General features: G+C 39.3%; 1 protein-coding gene across 5 annotated transcripts in view; it reads right to left on the bottom strand.

Annotated features, from left to right (window-relative positions):
- Positions 1 to 970: 970 nt before the first annotated feature.
- The window catches only part of CAPN10 (calpain 10), a 21,862-nt gene continuing 2,884 nt past the window's right edge, over positions 971 to 19,948 (bottom strand). The window contains exons 2-18 of one of the 5 annotated variants that reach the window (XM_082320351.1): positions 16,525 to 19,388; positions 16,275 to 16,439; positions 15,465 to 15,544; positions 15,172 to 15,379; positions 13,674 to 13,805; positions 13,235 to 13,431; positions 11,830 to 12,047; positions 11,136 to 11,277; positions 9,455 to 9,621; positions 8,611 to 8,894; positions 7,928 to 8,130; positions 5,780 to 5,832; positions 5,577 to 5,662; positions 4,287 to 4,486; positions 3,648 to 3,693; positions 1,790 to 1,815; positions 971 to 1,571 (exon numbers count right to left, since the gene is read on the bottom strand). In XM_082320351.1, coding sequence (XP_082176477.1) covers positions 1,493 to 1,571; positions 1,790 to 1,815; positions 3,648 to 3,693; positions 4,287 to 4,486; positions 5,577 to 5,662; positions 5,780 to 5,832; positions 7,928 to 8,130; positions 8,611 to 8,894; positions 9,455 to 9,621; positions 11,136 to 11,277; positions 11,830 to 12,047; positions 13,235 to 13,431; positions 13,674 to 13,805; positions 15,172 to 15,315 — 1,977 coding nt within the window. In that variant the 5' untranslated portion in view covers positions 15,316 to 15,379; positions 15,465 to 15,544; positions 16,275 to 16,439; positions 16,525 to 19,388 and the 3' untranslated portion in view covers positions 971 to 1,492. Of the gene's footprint in view, positions 1,572 to 1,789; positions 1,816 to 3,647; positions 3,694 to 3,757; positions 3,905 to 3,941; positions 4,065 to 4,286; positions 4,487 to 5,576; positions 5,833 to 7,927; positions 8,131 to 8,610; positions 8,895 to 9,454; positions 9,622 to 11,135; positions 11,278 to 11,829; positions 12,048 to 13,234; positions 13,432 to 13,673; positions 13,806 to 15,171; positions 15,380 to 15,464; positions 15,545 to 16,274; positions 16,440 to 16,524; positions 19,389 to 19,948 lie in introns of those variants that run through there. The other 4 variants (XM_082320349.1, XM_082320353.1, XM_082320352.1 and 1 more) reach the window with 4 other exon arrangements.

The raw sequence follows: 19,948 nt of genomic DNA, 5'->3' as shown, positions 1-19,948 counted from the left end.
ACAAAAAAACCCGTATTTTCACACTCACAGTAGCAATGAATTAGATGTAGGATTTTAGAGAAATCATCTGTTATGAAGCACAATCTCCTGCATATCTGCTCAGTCAGGTATCACACTCTTAAAATGGCACAGCTGTTCTGATGCAGCAAGGGTGCCTGAATAAAAAACAATTTTCTTCAGTATGCTGTTACTCCTCCGTGTTCACAGGTGGTCTTTCTTTACACCCTTTTGCAGAAGGTAACAGAGTATACACACTTAGCATTGACTCCTGTTCCTTTCACACTCCCATTATATATTATAGTATAAACTTCACATGTGCATAAATGATTGCAGAATGGGGCCTCTTATAATCATAGTCCATTTAGAAATCCTTACACCTTTTTTCTTTACTTCCTCAGTATCCGTTTCCTATGTTATCACAACTCTCGGATCCAGGTGCTTTCATGAACCTTTCCTTCTTCTGTTTAGAAACACTATTATATCATCCAATAATTTCCTATTTGAAGGGAAAGGAACAGCCTTACAAGAAATGAAGAAAATAAACAAAGATGCCAACATTTGTTAAAGCAGGCACAATAAAGATTTATTACTCACGGTGTTTTCTTTTGTCGTCTCATCATTCCACAACAGATGTGGAAAGTTTTGACCACTTAAAATTCATCTGCAAGCATCCTAGATGCTTTGAATTTTCAAAGTTCAACAGGAGCAAGCATAAATTGTGCTAGGATGTAGTTAAAAGCAGAAGTAGAATATTACATATTTCTCAGACATAACACTAATGGAAGACTTGATTCTTCTCTCAAATATTTCCAATTATTCCCTTCGATTTCGTGAAAACCCCAGGGCTCTAACACACTGTAAAGTTTGCTATTGCAGAACAAATGCAGACTTGACATCATTGACAGTTTTCACCTTTTTAATAAAAGACATCATAAAACTTTCAACGTTATTCCATTTTTATTGAGGAAAATATAACATCTAAAAAATCCTCCTTGAATAAGAAATACTTTCAAACACAAATTAAGAAAAATCTCTTAAACTTCGTATTTCTTACCGTGAGGGCAGATCTTGCATAAAACATTCTTAGAGATTTACAAAAGCAGTCCGACATGATAGTTCATAAACCAAAGTTTTCAAGTCTTATCTTTTTCCTTTGTGGTGTTCATTAAAGAAAAACTCACCAAAAAAATCCTTCTTTTCAATCCACCATTTGCATGGTTCAACAAAGGGCCCATGATAAAGTGCTCAGCAGCATGACTGGCAGTGTAGGATACAAGCTTGGACTTTCTCTGCTCCAGTGTATTTTGACGATTCTTGAGGTATGTCCTACCTGAAAAAAGACTCCAGTTTCTTTCCTCTACGTTTGCCCCTTTGGTCTCCTGAAGTTATTCTGTAAGCTTGCCTTTTTTTTTTTTTTTTTTTTTCTTCCCCAAAACTATTATTTAATTATGCACATATGCTTTCTGGTTTTCTTCTAAAACTGTAGCTTGGGTTAAAACATGCACATATTCTTCACCTGTGTTTCTGAAGAACTGAGGTACATTATGAAGATTTGCTGTACAATGCTGGTTCTAAAAAACACGGGAAGAACAAATATTCAGAGTGTACACGATTAAGGAGGTATTTTTACAAAGAAGTCACCGTAGGCCTGACAGTTGGTACCAGTGAAAAACAGCTGGGCTAAGAGTATCTTCTTGTTATTCCACTTAAAACTGAAAACAGCAAGAGGTGAGGCATTCCTGGGCTTTCCAATGTTTCTCAAAATGACAGTGTGAGAGTTCCAGATTACCTTTTCATCACAGTTGTAAATGAAATCTATAAGAAAATGAACAATGCAGGAAAAAAAAAGCTATTCTTTCATGAGTTAACTTTTTTGTCAAGAAAGAGAAGAAATTCATAAGGAATTAAAGTAAATCAGAGAAAAGAAAGATTTAGAAGTTAAGGCTAAAATGCAAGCTTCTCCTGTGAAACATCTTAAAAAAACCCTAAAACTCATAAATCCCATCACTTCAGGCATTAGAAAACACATAGACAAACTTTTAGAAAAATACACTGACATCCAGCTCTGCTGTGATGCACCCCTTAGAAATAAATAGCCCAGCTTCTCAGTAAGGCAGACTGCCTAGATCCTCAAGAGGTTAAACCACTGAATGATTTGAAGTCCAGTCTTTAAAAAAGACTATGCTGTCGAAGATTAGTTTCAGACATTAATTTCTGCCACCGATAAGAAAATGATAACTGCCATTTCCAAATTCTTCAAGTTTTCAAGTCCTGAAGAATCTAAATTGTTTGTTCCCTTGATGTCAGGAAGCACCCTCTGCCCAAGTCCAGCCATTTACGTGGAATAATATAAGAAACATATCTTTGAATATATTCCTTCTGTAATAATGGCCTTGCCATGTTTTGTTTCCAAAACAACAGCAATAAAGCACTTCATTACATACTTCAGCTCCTAAATATTACAACAACAAGCATCATGAGGAAAGTACATACAGGTCTTTGCCCATTTTTGCGAAGCACACAAAATCCATACTGTTTGTGTGGTTTTAAGGACAAAATGTAATCATTGGTCAACACGACCTAGATTAAAAAAATTAGTAAGCCAGTTTTAATCTTGGGTGAAGAGTTGTTCCTAAGATTTTTGTTTTGTTTTTATTAAAACCTGAAAGGGAAAGAGCCAAGTATCTAGATGGTCTTGGTCTCACTTACTAAGCAGAGTATTATCAAGGGCATGCTTTGATCCACCAACCAAATCAGGTATCTTTAAACAATTGTTAAAACAATACATTCAAAATTCTCCTCTCCACCCAGTAAAAATACCATAAGTATTAAGTACTCAGCATTCACATCCAGCCCTTCAATATTACATTCATATCTAATCAAGCAAAACACAATAAGAAAATATTAAATAGATGGCATTAACTTGATCAGAACGGCTCACACACCAAGGATGATAATGGTAGGATGCTATATGGGCTGGCTGTAAGGGAACAAATAAAAAACTAAACTCTAGTGTGGTGAAAGCTAATCTTTGGATTGCCTGTTTGCTTTTCTTCTCTTTTTGCTGTGTTCTCTTAAGTCTTTACAACATTATATCATCATTAGAATTTCTAAATCACAATACGTAGGATCCCAAATTAATATCAAAGCCAATCAGATGGAGGAAGGATACAATATACAATTAAAGCTAGCAGGTCTATGGCGACACCAAGAATGAATACATCAAAATATATCCAAATGCATAAAGAGTGTATACATTCTTGAAAGCAAATGTAAAAGTCAAGTACAACCACCTATTCATCACTAATAGTCCAATTTCTCACAGGCATTACAGCAGAGGTAGGCACTGGGGAATGACTGGAGGAAGTAAATAATGACTTTATAAAATAGTCATATAGAAGCTTCCGTATATTCGAGTGGTGCGAAAAGATAAATTTTGTTAGCTGCTAACAAATGCTGCTTTTCTGTCTGAGAAACAAAAAACCAAAGATTAACTGCTTTACTGATTATCAGTTTTCAGCAAGTAAATGAGAACATTTAAAGTCCAGTCCACTAGTACATGACTCTCACTATTAGTTAATACGTAAGCTTCAATGATGCCTCTGCGACACCTTTAGAACAACCGAAATTAAAAATATATCACTTACTTCTTGCAATACTTGTCCAAGTGTCTCCCGGCTGTGAATGCGCTTCCTGTTGTAAACCAAAACCACACTTATTTCTGCACAAAGTATTGAGGGATCTTGTAAACATCAATCATTTATCTCACTTCAAAAGGAGAAGATTGTTATGCTAGGCTTCGTTCCACATCCTTATGGAATCTTGATGCAATCTCTTAATGCAGTCTTACGGAGTCTACAAATTCTGGTTCAGACCTGTTATTATTCTCATCAGGAGGAACTACCTGCAATAAGGCTTGCAACAGATTGCAGCTTCTCAAAAAACAACCCTGTTTACTAAAAAGCTTAGTAAAATTTCAGCATAAATCCTAATATCTGGACATAGCCGATACTCAGTTGCTGTAGTGCCATCTTCTCCAGCACTAGACATCTGTTGTTCAGTAACTGATACAAGAAGATTACAAATACTTTTGTTTTACTCATTCTTCCAACATAGTCAAAGCAGTAAGCAGTGCTTGCAAACATAACAGCAATACAAAGACTTTAAAAAAAAAATTTATTTTCTATCAAAAGTGAGAACGTGTCACTACAGTTATTGTTTCCAAACATCCTGTACTGCATGCAGTAAAATACTAGAAATGCAAATAGAGGGCAACATATTTTTACCTGTCTATTTTGGTTGCTATGACCACTGTAAAATTGCCTTCCATATCGGGCAAGTACGTAGAAGGTATAATTACGTAACTTCCCGCAGGAAGTCTGCAAAGTTGGCTTACTTCCTGTGAATAGCAATGGGGTACACAGCTAACCAGCGGCTCCAAGTGTAGAAAAGAGGAAGTATGTGGTTTCCAGCTGCTGTTAGGCACCTGCAAAAAAGAATGAAAACATGCCTATCTTTTCATATATTGCCAGCCTGACAATGTTAAATCCCTGGTATACCATAGTATGGTATGTTCCATATCTATTCCACTCCAAATACTCACTCTTCTGTACAGAGCTATATGAGAGGGACGGGAAGGCTTCCAGAAAACCGAAATGGCGGTATTAAGTACAGATAAATCATTCCTACCATGTTTACAGGCGGTTTATACAACTCAGTACCCACATAGCTCAAAAGCTTTTTCTGTTGTCTAATCTCACCCTTCCTCACTGCAGCCTAATGCACTTGTTTTTCACCCCGTGGATATAGTGAACAGACTATGTCTTTCCTCTTTCTACTGGCCTTCCCTGTACTAAAAATTCATAGTAGACTTCTCCTCAGTCTCCTATAGGCATGAAAAATGTCCTTCTTTCAATCTTTCTTCACATATTGTATATTTGAATCTATATGATCACTCCTAACGCTCAACTTTAGACTCTCCATTTAAGCAACACCTTTTCTGAAGCACGTTTTCTGAAAATAAAGCTAGCTTTCCCTGCAAAACAGCCACCTAACCAGAAGCTTCCCATCCTACATTTATGCAGTTGATCACTGGCACATACATGTATTACGTTGTATTTGTCCATACCAAATCATATCTTGTTTTGTTTCAGATTAGCTGTTCAACATATAAGTCCTTTTGAATTCTAATCCTGTCTGCGGATCCAACACTGCTTGCCAATGGACAAGTAAATAATTATTAGAGATGAAGAAAGTCAGTTTCCATGATCAATTACCAAAAAGTCTGGTCCTCAGTCACTAAGACACTGAGAGTTCTTTGCAAATCCTCAAGAGTTCATCATTTCTAAAACTAATTTGGAACATTGGAAGGATTCAGTGGAACCAATTATCTGATTACCATGCTACCCAGTGTGCAGTTATTCCGTATCTTTCACAGGCATTACTTCACAGGACCAGCCTGTGTTTCTCCTAGAAGCAGCGTGTCCCTTGCCAAGTGCAAGAAGCACTGAACTAACTGGCAGGCTTACCTTCACGCTTGGCAAACGAGCAATCGAACTGACCAGAAGAAGTCTTACCTGGAATATATGGAAACCTATTGGACGACACTTGCTATCTTGGCAGTGCTGCCGGAGGGTAACTTTCACACTGCTTTTTCCTGGTCCTGCAGGAATGGAGAGGGGAAAGCAGGGATTGATATGGAAGGAGGGGAAGTTCCTGCTACCTCCAGCACTTTGCCCATTTTTCCAGCATCCATGCAGCTGCACTGTCTCCCATTCACCTGCTGGGAGTTCTTCACAGAGGGCAGCATCTGCAGGTGGTGGTTTTAGCTCACTATCAAACATAAGAGAGAAAAGAAACTAAATGTACAAAATCTGTATGATTTCACAAAATCTAGAACACCAGCTCACAAAAACGAACTAGTATTATATAAACTTACATAAATACAATTCCTCCAAACTTTCAGCATAAAGAAAAAGAGAATTGTACAATTCTAAGTCCTTAGGTAATCCACAGAACTCCACAAGAACAACAGAGCATATACAAACCATGCACTAAAACCAGGCAGATTTTTGTACGTTTATGAAGAAATGCAGCTTACACAGTTTTCCTCAGTACTCTTGCGCTATTTGTCCTATTTGAAAGTGATACAACTGACAGCAACTTCTAGAGTACACATCAGCACCTCAGTAAGTCCAAAGCATACATTGCATTATTTTTTTATATTCACTACATCTTTAATCAGATGAAACTACCCTTTTACCTCTGACACGATCACTGTAACGTTAACCCGTATTTCAGTCTTTGCCCAGCACTGCTTTTCACAGCCGTATGAACAATTTGGTATCATTATCAGTTGTGCAGCGTTTGAAATCCTATTTCAACATAACATCTGTCCTTATTTCCAATTTTCCAGTTGGGAACATAAAACAGCTGTTGTGTTATTCTGTGATTGTCCATTCTAGACACATATCCAGGCTGGCACCTCTATTTCAGTCTGAGGAAGTGTTATACTTAACAGCAATAATAGAAATTTTATCGCATCACTGAAAGTGCAACATGCTGTACAGATGAAATATGTCCAGAAACCAAATATATCGCCAGTAAGAAGTACACGACTTGCACCCATGCAGCAAAATTAGCCCCATAGTTTTGCAGACCTTTATTTGGTCTAAAACTTGATGCCATCTTGCTTCCAAATTCCACAGAGTAAATGATTAATGCATGTTCTGGCTTTGTAGTGTGATTTACCAGCTTCTCTCCAAGGAGACACGAATTGATAGTGTACTACAAAAAATCTGAATAGCTTTTAAACATGTTGCCAACAGCACGTTTTGCCTCTGCATATAGCTTACCTGGCACAAGCTGTTAGACAACCTCACATTTTTTCAGGTTTATTGGGAGAAGCTACAGCTTTGCTGTCTCCACACAAGTACTCATCATCATGTCTTCTTAAGTATTTATTTCAAGGCTATGGTCATCAAGAGAATTGCTCACAAATAATTGCCTTTAAAGTGTTGAGATAGCTAGGTAGTCTGCTACAGTTAAAAAAATTAAAAGTAATCAGAAGCTACTGGACTGACATTCCTGATATTTTCTGTTGGATAAGCAAGCACTGTTAAACAGAAAGAAAAGATTGTTCCAAGTCTATTATAAAAGTCTATTTTGTGGCACAAGTTATGAGGAAAGATCAGCTAGAACACAATATGCAGGTGATCCTTCCAAGAATTTTATCATAATGCTGGTAAACTTCTTGAGGCCTTCACAATTAAGAAGTTCAGCTGTATTGTCAGTGTTGAATGCTTTAATTCAAAAAACAATTCTTCATTCAGCTAAAGAAGACAGCATAAACATCAGTCCTATTTTCCACACCTGTCCAGGAAAGATGAGCCGTGAGCATTATGTCATCCGAGTCCACTGCTGACACTCCATTTGCATTTGAAACTGTACTGCTCACTAATAACAATCTGTTAGTATGTGTTTTCCAGCATATATGATAATATATTGCTGTCCTTTTCTGTCGCTGATTGCAATAACAGCTGCTTTTAACTTCTGTGGCACATCTTCATTTTTTCCAGACATTAAGAAAGAACTTCCACATATTGAGAAACATGTTCTGCACAAACCTATTCAGTTCTTTTACAAAACACACACTTTCTCAAAACACTGGGCTGCCGTTTAAAGTCAAGATGCTACTCATCTGACTGCTTCTGACTGATATTTTAACAAGAGGTAGTAGCAGCTTCATGAAAAAAACAAGGAGATAGATCACTACTTACATGAATTCAAAGACAAAACAAGTGCTGTTACTTGGTACTCTGCACAACCCTTCAAAACATTTTGAACATTTACACTTAGTGCTATACTTCATATATTTGTTTATGTCAACAACGACTGGAAGAAATTTTTTGTTTTGTGTTAAACCTACCTGAGAGAGATCCTTCCCGTTGAAAATACACGAAGCAAGAAATTCCCTACTGCATCTTTCAGAAAAGTGCTGGGAATAACAAGATAAAACCCAGGCGAAAGGTCACAGCATACATGCACTTCTCTGTCATAGGAATGGCAGACGGTACCTACAACTGGAGGAGCAGAGAGGGTCTTTGGAAGGTTAAATCGTTTCTTCTCCACCTAGAATAGATGCATAATGATGTGCGGTGTTTTAGGAAAAATAAGGAGTTTTTAATAAAAACAATCAAATATTGTTTAAAACATTTTTAAACATGTGTACATTTACAAAAGGAAACAAGGAGGAGAGTATCAGCAGATAAGCTGAACATCAAAGAGGAGTAGGAAGAGTTAATATTCAGGAGGAGTAAATTTAGGAATAGTCATCAAATAATCAGCCTGAAATGTCATGCAGTAGTTTGGAACAGTCCCAAAAGTTCTGCTACGTGGCACTCAACGATAAGAAGAAAGTACTAGTCCACTAATAGTTTGTACAGACAGTAACTGCATTGTGAGATAAACAGGATCATTCTAACGTAAACCAGAGATGTAAAATGTGTTGAATCATATCGCTGCAGTAGGAAATGAATGATTTTACTCAGATGTTTCAGTAATGCTTTAAAACTTCTATTTGCAAAAAGAAAAACGTCACTCCCGTATTACCTTCCAGACATGCAATCCCACAGCCTGATAATTCTTCCCCTGTACACCGTCAGTCAAAGATAGATTTTCCTCTGCTAAGTGAGTCAGATTTTGAATTCTTCCGGCCCAGTCAGCACTGTATTTCCTATGTTTCTGCAGCAGAGCAATGCACACCTCACTCTTTTCACAGACTCTCAGCCAGAACTTAGGGTTGGTAGGGAAGCTGCTGTTGTTACGGCAGCCACCTGCAGACTGGCCTCTCACCCAGGATCCAAAAAGATTCTGCGAGTGATACAGCACTTTCTCTAACAAAATAAGAAAAACACGGTGCGGATTTCAGACACCAGAGGCTACTTAATTTTATACAACAGATATATGGCAGAGATCCCCCAGCCCAAGAAAACATGCTGTTGTAGCCCTGACACCTTCTCCAAGCAGATAATCATGACCAAGATTTTGAGAGGCATGAAAATGAATGTCACAGCTGGTAATGTCAGATTGATGACATGATTTTTACAGCAAGACACTGTTTCTAGAAATCTGAAGTTTATCTCCCATTAAAAAAAAAAAAAAAGTCACAAGGCTGTCCAGAACAGCAGCCTTATAGATAGAGAACACTAATCTCTCAACCAACTAGCAAGTAACTAGATCGTGGAGAAATATCAAAGACTCCTCTAAAGATCTTCAATTTCCTCTTGTCCCTCTATTCTTCCTAGTAGAGACAGAAAGGGCATATGGGTCTAAAGGAGAGGGAAAGGCTGAGAAAGAGACCTTATGGTCTAGTTGCATGCATTTGCAATTCAAATCAGTCCCTCCCATTGACATAATGTTACTTGTACGAAAAAGATGTTTTCTCATACCACACCTGTATAGAGGCTCTGAAGTTGTCCTTCCTCATTGACTGGAAATCCCATGGTAATCTCATCAAATTCCCTGAAAAATTCCTCTTCATCAACCCAGAATTCTCCCTCTTGGATCTGTGAGAGCAGTTCTGAGGCAACTGCTGGATCTAGCTGGCTCCATCCTTGACCGCTGCACATAAGACAAAAGTCAACGTTTAGTTCTTTGCCCAATAAAGTTCCACAACACTGTTCTATCAAATATCCTATGGAGCAGGACAATAAGAGGTTTCTTCATTTTATTGTGAAATACTTGCATTGAATATTTCTGCACACATGTTGCTAGTGAGTGAGAGGGATAATAGAAAGTATCAATCACAACATACCAAAGAAAACTTTGAAACAACCTAACACTAGATAGGATACAGCAGCATGCTTCTAGGTGAAATAGCTACTTTGCTTACAACAGGCAGGACAGTCCCAAGTGTGAGAGCAAAATAAAGATTTTTAACCGTTGTTAAAAATAGTGACAAAAAAAGTAAAACAAGCTGCACAGTGACTGTTCTGAAAGAATTTTAATTCTGTATAGTGAACATCAAAAATGACTGTTGGTACAAAGTAGCCGGTTATCCCCATGAATCTGCTGGCTAAGTCATGATAAACCAAGAATTTAAACACCTCATTATTTAGGGCCCGTTAAAAGCTAGTACTTACAACATTTTTGATTGTTTCACTAACAACAAAGAACAGTTCTGCACTCGAATAAAACAGGGCTCTAAGGCCACTCAGTGAAATATTACCTTGCAACTACATGGCAACTTATTGTTTGGCAAAGAAACTACAAGAGACCAAGTGTATAACCAAAACTCTGCCAAAAGCAAAAACCATCTTAAGTCTCAATTGAAGTGATGAAGCCAACTTTTTAACTCATGGGAAAAAAAAAACCTATTTCTCTAAAATGTTTATTAACACGATCATATTGTTACCACATTTTAATGCTGAAAACTTGCTCCTTGGGTCAAGAATTGCATGTTCTTTTGTGCAGTCTAAATATGCTAACACTTGTCAAAATAAGCCAGTCGGGTCTGCCCTTTCATTCTTGTTATTTTGCTATATGAACTGCTAAGCATATCTCTGCATTTCCTTTAAAACAGATCTCTTCTTTATATTGACTTGATTCCAGCTTCTCCTACTCATATTAATCTACAGAAATGAGAGCACACAAGCAAAAAATGTAAGCATCCTTCCTTCTGCTGTATTTTGTTTTATACATACTCCTTTGCTTGTCTTCTGCAACGGAGACAAGATCAAATGAGAAGAGCCGAGTAAAGCCGAGTGACTACTTAAAAGTCACAAACATCTTACGAGCAATGATACTTACGTCAATTGCAGAACAAAAATCAGAGACAGAAAATAAACCAACATCTTAAGTTTATCTCTACGAAAAGATATGAAGCTTTGATAAACAAAAGAAATATTTGTTATTAAAAAAATTTAATTACCAGAACTAATAGATCAAAATGCCTAGCCTACTAGCCTTAGAACCAACGAGCTATGTGAACTACTGAAGTCTCTAAAGGATTGCATACAAACTGAAGTCCCTCTCCTCTGCTATTGCCTATCAGCAATATTCACCTTTGCAATACATAGCTATGCTTTGTGCTTCAGAACTTTCACAAATGATTTTCCAAATGAAAATAAACTTACCCCTCACACCAGGGACCTCTCCAGCACCGCCTCCCCCAAGGATTTCGTATTCGTAGTAGGCAGATTTCCTTGCCTGACACTTCAGACAGATTCAACATGTCTATCACAATAAAGGCATGAAATTCTCCGAGTTCACTTGCACCTGAATAGAAAAAAAGCATTTAAAAGTAAGCAAAAGGACCTGCTCCATATTTTACAACGAATGACACTAAACTATCCTGTGAAAGAAGGCAATTTTGAGATAAAAGAAAATTGTTTTTAAATCAGTAAAAAACAGCATACAAAGCCTCAAACAGTTCATTTTAGTTGTGACTATATAGAAATAAAATAAATGAAAATTTTAAAGCGTATTAACTCACTACTTGATCTCAAACATCTACAAATTCTCAGTGCTGAAATTCATTGGGGTTTTTAAGGTTGGTTTTTAGGTGTTTTTTCGGGGCGGTGAGGGGTGTGCGTTTGTTTTTGAGAACTGACCATATTAGCACCTAATGTAAAAAGCACTCCTCAAAAGCATCCTCCATCCTGAACTCAACAACATCCTTAAATCTTTACTTATCCAAGTTTATATAAAATTGCACCATGAAACTCATATGGTACTAGAATCAGCACTATGCATTTGCTGGCTGTTTGTGCTCTGAACCCTGTTAAATAGAGACATTTACTTTTAAAATGTCTAGAATTTTACTATTACCTTGTCTGGAATTGAGGACTGAGCAGCTTATCACGCACTGTTCCTTGAGATTCATTAATCTTCTAAACACTGCTTTCTCCAAAACCATGCCAGTCTTCTCTTTCTCCACGTTTCTTCCAGGGCCTTTCAGGGTCCATCTTTCAGCAATTCCTCCAGTCAGATCAACCAAAGCATCTGCCACCTGTCCTGCCCACAACTGTTCATAAGATCCGTGCACTCTATTAAAAAAAAAAAAAAAAAAAGAAACAAAAAAAACCCCCAAGAACGTTTCTAGAAACAGCAGAACTAAAGAAACATGGTTCTTATGTACTTGTACATGGGAAGTTTATTACAATTCATTCCATCCTATATAGAAACCGCTCTAGTCTAGTACTAGTCATTTGTACCTTATTATCTGTGCACTACATCATCTTTCCGATATACTGACTGCATTCTGTACAAATAAATAACATTTCTTCTTCAATTATTCTTTGTTCGTGCTGCACAAAGAACCAGAGTAGCAGGTCCTTCAACAATTTAAGTAAATCAAGAGACTACCCTACCTGATGCAGCGGATGCAAAAGATAGCAAAAGAAATCAAGACTATAATAGAATGATACGACAAGATAGAATGGTAAGACTCCACAGAAAACAAAGAAAGAATATTACCTTCAAACCTACAGAGAAGCTTTAACATGCCATTGCTGCTTCACAACGACTGCTCAACATATCTACAGTTGAATTACTTCATACTTAAAGTCTTTTTCTGCCCTCTGCTGGCAACCACACAATCTGTCGTCCAAGTTCTTTTGGACATTTGATGTCTATCTTACCAGTGCACTGTCTGCAAATTGTTTTGTCTGTCTGGGCAGCATTTTGATGGATATGTCATAAAACATAAAATAGCTGCATTTTCAAACACATCAACAATATGGTTGTTTCTTCTCAAAATAATAAACTATCAAATTAAGCAAAAGCAGCAGTGAAACTCATACGGCCAGAGCCTCAACTAGCATAAACTTAGGTAATGTTGTTGCTTTCCATGAAAATATTTGCATGCTTGCTGCTTTTCACTGAGCCCTCAGCTGCACTAATAAAATATTTCCCTTTAATAAATTAGATGACCAATGGATAGTGACTTAATGAACGTCATTTGAATCCTGGTAAGTCACTGCAGCTCTTACTTTTCATCTTAATTCTCTCCCTAAGACTATCTTACCTCATATGCAACTAGAAGCACACCTTGCAGATCTACAGTTTAAAGAGTGACTTCTGCACAACCCAGTATGGGAAAGCCAGCAGCCGTTGTACTTTACATTGAACAATACACAGATCTATGCCCAAAGCAGTCAGATAAAATAAGTAAGCAGAAGGTATACAAGCATAGTACCTCCCTTTACTCCCCTCGATACCAGTGTTCACATACTTTGCATAAGCTTTTTCCAGCAGTGGAAGCCAAAACAAATCCTCTGTCTGACACTGGGAAAAGCAGAGTTTACCACCAAGGCAAGGCAAACGATCGTCGATGGTCACTTCCACCCAGTGCCCAAACTGCCAGACTCGACAAGTGAAACAGCCTTGATATGACTCATCTGTCCAGCTGGGCTGACCTGGAGGGATTACCTAGATGACAAAAGCCAAAATCAAGACAAATAATGATTTTTTTTTAAAACAAAACCAGTTTAAAATATGCTAAATATTAACTGTTTGTAATAATAACAGGGAAAAAAGTCACAACAAAAACAGTAAAACTAAGCATAACAAAACTGATACTCAGTTTTGAGGCCTGGGATTCAAGAGCAATATACAAATGTAAATCAGGTGAAGAAAACTTCTGAAATACAAAACGAGAAACTTCTCTATACCTTATTCAGTAGGTATTTACTCTTCTGCAAAGCAACACAGGCACACAGGAACCAACAATCTCCCAAAATCCCTTGTTTCACTTGCACATCCTGCGGATTGTTTGAAAATAACCGAGGAGTAGAACAAATATCCTAAAATTAAAAGAACGGGAGTTGAGATAAAGCCAAATCCTGTAGGATAGTCTAAGGAAGTCTGCGTTTCAGAAAACAGGAGGGCTCCAGAGACCTCTCACAAAACACAGACATTTTTACCTCTAGAACATTTACTCTTCAGACACAGCCTAAGCACACAATAACAAATTACTGCCTTGTGGCTATTTTGCAGGTACTTTGTGTGAAGCAAATCTAGTTCCCACATGGATTTTAGTACGCAAATGTCACCATCAGGTGCAACCTTAGCAGAGGCACCAATAAGTGAAAGACAACAAAATTCATCAGCTCCTTGCTGGAATGTATGATCAAGTGTGATGGAACAGGTGCCAATCACATTGCACTGCACATCCCAAGTTACGAAAATCTCCAAATTTGCGTAAGAGAAAAACCTTCCCTAGGGCAAATAAAAATAAATTACTTGGTAGCAAGAATTAATTTCAAATGCAAAGTTCTGAACACTTAATGAGATCTGAAAGTAAGTTTTTAAAATGGTTCTTCTCTCACCTGTAAACACTGCAAGAGATGGAAATTAACTGATCAGCGCTTAGCAGTAATCAAGGTGTAAGGTACAAAAGCAGAAAGTTGCACACTGGGCTCCATGAAGTCATTTGTTTGTCAATTCTATCTGATAATCAATAGCTCTGTCACTGTTCTACAGCCATCCCCAGATGCACGGAAGAAAAACAATACTGCTAAAACACAACAGGCTTTTTTTCTCCATTACATTTTTATAGACTGTTTTCCCCCTCCACACAAAGACAGTATCAGAAATACTTCATTTCAAATGAATGTACTGCAGAAATGTATTCTAAACTTTTTAGCTCTCATGTGGCTTGCTCTGAAACCCAGCTGAAACTTTAAAAGCAATACAAGTCATATGACAAGTTACAGCCTTAAAAAAGTTTTCTTTCTTGTTATCAAAGAAATCAACAATCGCAAAAAAAAAAGCAATATCCTTCTGAAAAACTCTAAAATCCAGTTATTTGTTTTCAAGAGTTATACAATACATTGAAAAATTTGGGAATAACATCATGCTATTTTTAACTTGGTATGGATATTATTTCCGTAATGAAATATATTTATGATAAAATATCTGAATTTCTACTAGTGCTAAGAAATTCAAAAGTTCTACATCAGGATTTAAATCAAACCTACAAACAAGCACCCAGACTTAAAAACTGTAACATAGACATTGTTAACACTGACATACATTGATTGGTTTTATCACTTCTGTATTTTTAAACAATAAAAACACCCAGAAGCAGTCATTCAATGCTAAAAATCATTTAAATACCTTAAAGTCCACTTCTGCTAAAACCATAGGCTTTTATAACTCAAAACTCACCTTAGGTCTCAACCAAGATATCTCGCCTCTGAATTGAGCAAGCGGGGTACAATAATCAAAAAATATAGAGGTATCACTGGCTGGAAACGTGGGGTCTGCATAAAGGTCTCTTTTCGCGATTAATTGCTTTTTCTCTCCCAGCATTTTCAACACAATCTTAAGTAGCTTTGCCGGTTATTTCCATGACTTTATATTGCCAAACACCAACCTAGAATGTAAATGAGCATTACTCGGGAACTGTAACTGAGAAACAAATAAGCAAGACGTTTATTTAGGAAGAGAAAGCCTCTCACTCTTTCCACGGAGCACCTTGAACCACTCCATTGCCGGCTTCTTTCAGCACCTGATACCACCCTAGAGAGCCCCCGCTCTGCTGGAAAAGAGAAAGGGGTGTCAGAGGGTCCTGGGTACCGTCCCTCAGCACAGCAGGCCCCAAAAGGAGACCCACACCCAGGAGACCACTTAGACCCCTTCCCTCTACGCATACCCTCCCCAGAAGAACCCCTCCACTAACACACACACCCCCCCCCCAGAAGAACCCCTCCACCAACACCCCTCTCCTCACAACCGGCCCCGACAATGCCCCCTCCACACACCTCCTCCTCCTCCCCCCCCCCCCCCAACCCCCCCACCCGACACCCTGCGCCACAACGGATCTCAACCAGGCCACCTCCACAGACGTCCTGCCCCATCACCGTCCCTCACCATCCCACCCCAGCCATCTCCTCACCGCCGGGCACGCCCCGCCGCCATGCCGGGGCCGGCCGTTACCGCGGCAACGCCGGCCACTCTCTCACCACCTCTACTCCAGCCCTGAGGTAACGGATTGGGCCGCCGGCCAATGAGAAGGCGGCAGGCGGGCACGTGGCGCACGCACCACCAATGAGGCGCCACGGCGGCCTGAGGAGCAGGGAAGGGGCAGGTCCCAGGCTGCCCCGCGGCGGGCGGGCCCAGCGCTGAGGGGAGCCGGGTCCGGGGCGGCCCGGGATTGAGGCGCTCAGGAAAACCTGGCAGAAACTGGAAATTCTCCTCCTCAGAGCCGGAGGAGGAAAGCTTAATGGTCACCTGAACAGCTCTTAGAGGCTGAGGAGAACGAAACCAACCTCTGTTTTCATGAAGGTTATGACAGGAACCGTCAGAGAAATTGTTGACCCGTGCAAAGCAGTTTCCTGAGATAATGGCAAAGATCACGTTTTCGGATAGTTTGTCCAGGGGCTGAACTGACAAAGGAAAGATGTCCTTTCTTATACTTTGATAACTACCACTGCCTAGTAAAATAGAAAAAAATACATTAAAAAATACTGATGTGCTATAAACGAAGAACAATGACAAAGGAAAGAAACGCAGAAATACCCCTTGCAGGCCATCCTTGAGTAAACCACTGCTGGTTCCAAGGTCTTTGGGCTGGGTCAAGGCATACTGAAGCAGGCTGCTTTCTTTTTTGTATTTGGGCCTTTTATATTAGTGTTTCTCAAGAAGTTCAAGTCTGGTCAAGTAAGCAGGCTGCTGAGCTGGCGTGAGAGGACACGATGCTTACCAAAAAAAGCTGTTTTTCACACTCACCTATAATGATGGGTTTGAGTCTAAGGGTTATATCGCCTGGTCCTTGGGTAGAGAGGTTGTCTTAGAACAAGAGAGATCCACAGAAAACACTGGTCTGATTTGTTTCTATTAGAAATGACTGCAGAAATCCTCCTCTCAAACCTCTGCCTTAGCAGAATCGAAATACTCAGGGGTACCTGCAACCACCAACTGATCCATAAACACGTTCTCTGCCCCTTGCTTATGCCCGTTGTACAGACACAAGGCTTCTCCACTGCATACAGCAAATTTAATGAACAAACAAGACTTTTCACATTCAAGTTTTGACCCTTTCGGGAGCAAAGGAAACCTTGCCATCACTAAGAATAAGGACCCCTCTTGTCTACAGCTCATGCAAGAGAGCTGCAGCTGCACGGGCTGCAAGTGAGCTGACACAGGAGAGGTCTGTTGGGGGAGAGAAAGGGGAAAAAAAAGACCTCTGTCTCAGGAACAGTGAAGCTCTCATCTGTGTGATTTCACCCTTGCTGCTTTCTTTAGGAAACGGCGATCACAGATCACAACTGCATATATTCCATTAAAGGACAGATTCTAGAAAGCAGTATGAATGTTGAGCTCTAACTGTAAATAGAGTAGATCCAACCTGGAACAGTGAAGTAGTTAAAACACATAGCAGTATTTACTTATGATGCTATTAGAAGAAGGAAAGAGATGGACATTTTCTTGGTCTCTAAGATATCTGACATGCTTTTCTTGCCCCACTGCAAAGTTGGAAATGGGCAAATTCATCCATTATGCAGCTGGCGATGGTTTTTTTCTATTAACCCCAAACTCTTTGGAATAAAAGAAGCAGAGAATTTTCTCTGTTGCCTCTTGGCAATCCTGCTGGATTAAAATATTCCTGAAGACAGAAAGACAGGTCTATTTAGACAGCCAGTCTTGAAGAGAATATTTTAAGACAAAATGACACTTGCTTTTCTGTCAATCTGCTGCTCAGTGCAATTTACATAGGTGCTTCATGTTTCCTTGTAAAAGAGGAAAGCAGACACCGAGAGGCTGAGTCCAGTTGCTACGGAAATTTAAACAGTTCAAAGGGATTTGCATCCAGTTAAGACAGCCAGCTCATTTCCATGTGAATGAAGACTATCCTTTGACAGAGTAGTATTTGATATTTTTATGATCATTTTCCAGTTTTTGGGTTTCATCAACCTCACGTTCGCTTTTGTCTCCAACTCCAGATGGTTCAAGGACAGGGAGATGGGTAAAGCGATCTGAGCAATGGTGGCTGGGCCCAACCTGTGTGTTTGTTTCTGCAAACTCTGACACACGGAAGTTGTTCAAATTGCACAGGGGAGCTCTTCCAGTTCTTTGGATCCTGGTACCAGGCTTAGGAAGGCACAGGCTTAGTCCCTGCAATACCACTAGGCTGAGAGTGTCGGAGCTGTGTCAGAGGAGCAGCACAGAATGTCACTTTGCGTAAGGGAGATTTTGGAAGGAGTATCTGGGGTTTATGCTCAGAAGAGCATGGTATGGAAGAAGTTGCTGATGGTTTTCATCAGCCAGCCAGAAGCAGCCTGGTATCACAGTGCTCTCTTCAGCTACTGGGAGGACAGACTCAGTCTTCTTCCAGAAAGACAGAGTGGCTTGGCCTGAGGGAGACTCCCATTGCTAGATAAAGATCTCCCTCGTTACCTCAGGCACACCTGGAGGCAGAGCACAGCTCCAAACTTCCATGCTGGCTACCACAGCACACGAGAACAAGGTGGTACAAGACGACAAAATCAAAACAGTGCACAAAGCTGATGCTTCCCTAGGTCATACACAGAATATCAAACAGTTATTATGACTTAATCCTGGTGATGCTTTCCACCAAATCACAAGAGCATGAAGAATACCCCGTCTCCCATCCTTTCCTGTCACCTCCCACTCTTCCTTAAGACCCTGCCTCTAAGTATGCTTTTGGAAAAGGATGGAATGCTGTGCAAAACCTATTAATGCCATTTCTTAAATTTTAAAGAGACCTGTCTCTAGTATATTAGAACATCTTCCTTGTGGGGCACAGAGCACACCTCTGTTCAACATAATCCTAATTCTCTTGACAAGAAATCAGAGGTGTACGACTTGAGTTTTCCAGCACAGAAGGTGCATGCACATAGAGGAGTGAGGGGAGGTGTTCACACAGGCTCAATCGTTTTAACACAACCAGCTAGTCTCCCTCTGTACAGAGTGAAAAGAAAAGGTCACCCCCAGAGTACGGAATAGCTTTTCTCTACACCCCTTTAGCTGTAAAAGAAAAGGTTGCCAAGTCCATGGAAGATATGTTCTAACTGGTGCCCAAATTACTGTTGTAATTAATGAAAGAACAGGATAAATCCACAATATTAATAAAAATTCTTTTTAAGTTGGTGCAGAATACACAGCAGCATTTGAGGTCATTTTTGAGTAACAGTGTGCCGTTCTAGCAATTTCCACTTTAAAAGGATGCTGAAACATCACGCTCCACCCCAGAGCTAAAGCAATACATGAAGTATGGAAAACATACCTTGCAGCAAGACACCAAACAACTCAATCCGTTTTCTCTAAGAATTAAGAGGTACTTACATGGGAAAGAGGTTAGTCACAGTAAGCAGTTTATGTTTCGCAAACAAACCAGTAGCTTCAAGAGCTGGAAGCTGAAACTAGACAAATCCAAACTAGAAATTAGGTATGCAGTTTTGGGAGCGTATGTAATCAAGAGCGAGAACAACCTACCTGGGCCTTCAGTAAATTCAGTGTCATTTAAATTGAGTCCTCCCAACAGAGAAATAATTCTGTGTCTCAGAGGACAGTGGCTTGATAAATCTCACACTGTGATTTCTACTGTGGTTTGTTTTATACACAGAGGCTGATATTGTGGTCATAACGACTTTAAACTTTTATCAATCTATAGTAAAGTGTGAAAACAAGTGTCATGTGATTTAAGCGTTGACCATATTGCGTTATCTTTGGACAAACACAAACAGGGAAAACAGACTGAAGAAGTGTACTTGACCCAAGTGAATTGTGCAGTACATGTGCTTAGTACAGATGTACAGAAGGCCCTGTGTTATCCAAAAAAGGCAATGGCCAAGGTCACTGCAGTGCGAGAACATGAGAAAATTCTGGTTAAATCAGAATGTTTGGGATGCTTGCTAGAATTGTTCTTGATTAATGGAGTGCATGGTTAGGATGTTGCAATGTATCATGACAGCAAAATTAC

The sequence above is a fragment of the Platalea leucorodia genome (assembly GCF_965183815.1).
Source record: "Platalea leucorodia genome assembly, chromosome: 8".
Classification (NCBI taxonomy): domain Eukaryota; kingdom Metazoa; phylum Chordata; class Aves; order Pelecaniformes; family Threskiornithidae; genus Platalea; species Platalea leucorodia.
This window is presented reverse-complemented; position numbering and strand designations above follow the sequence as displayed.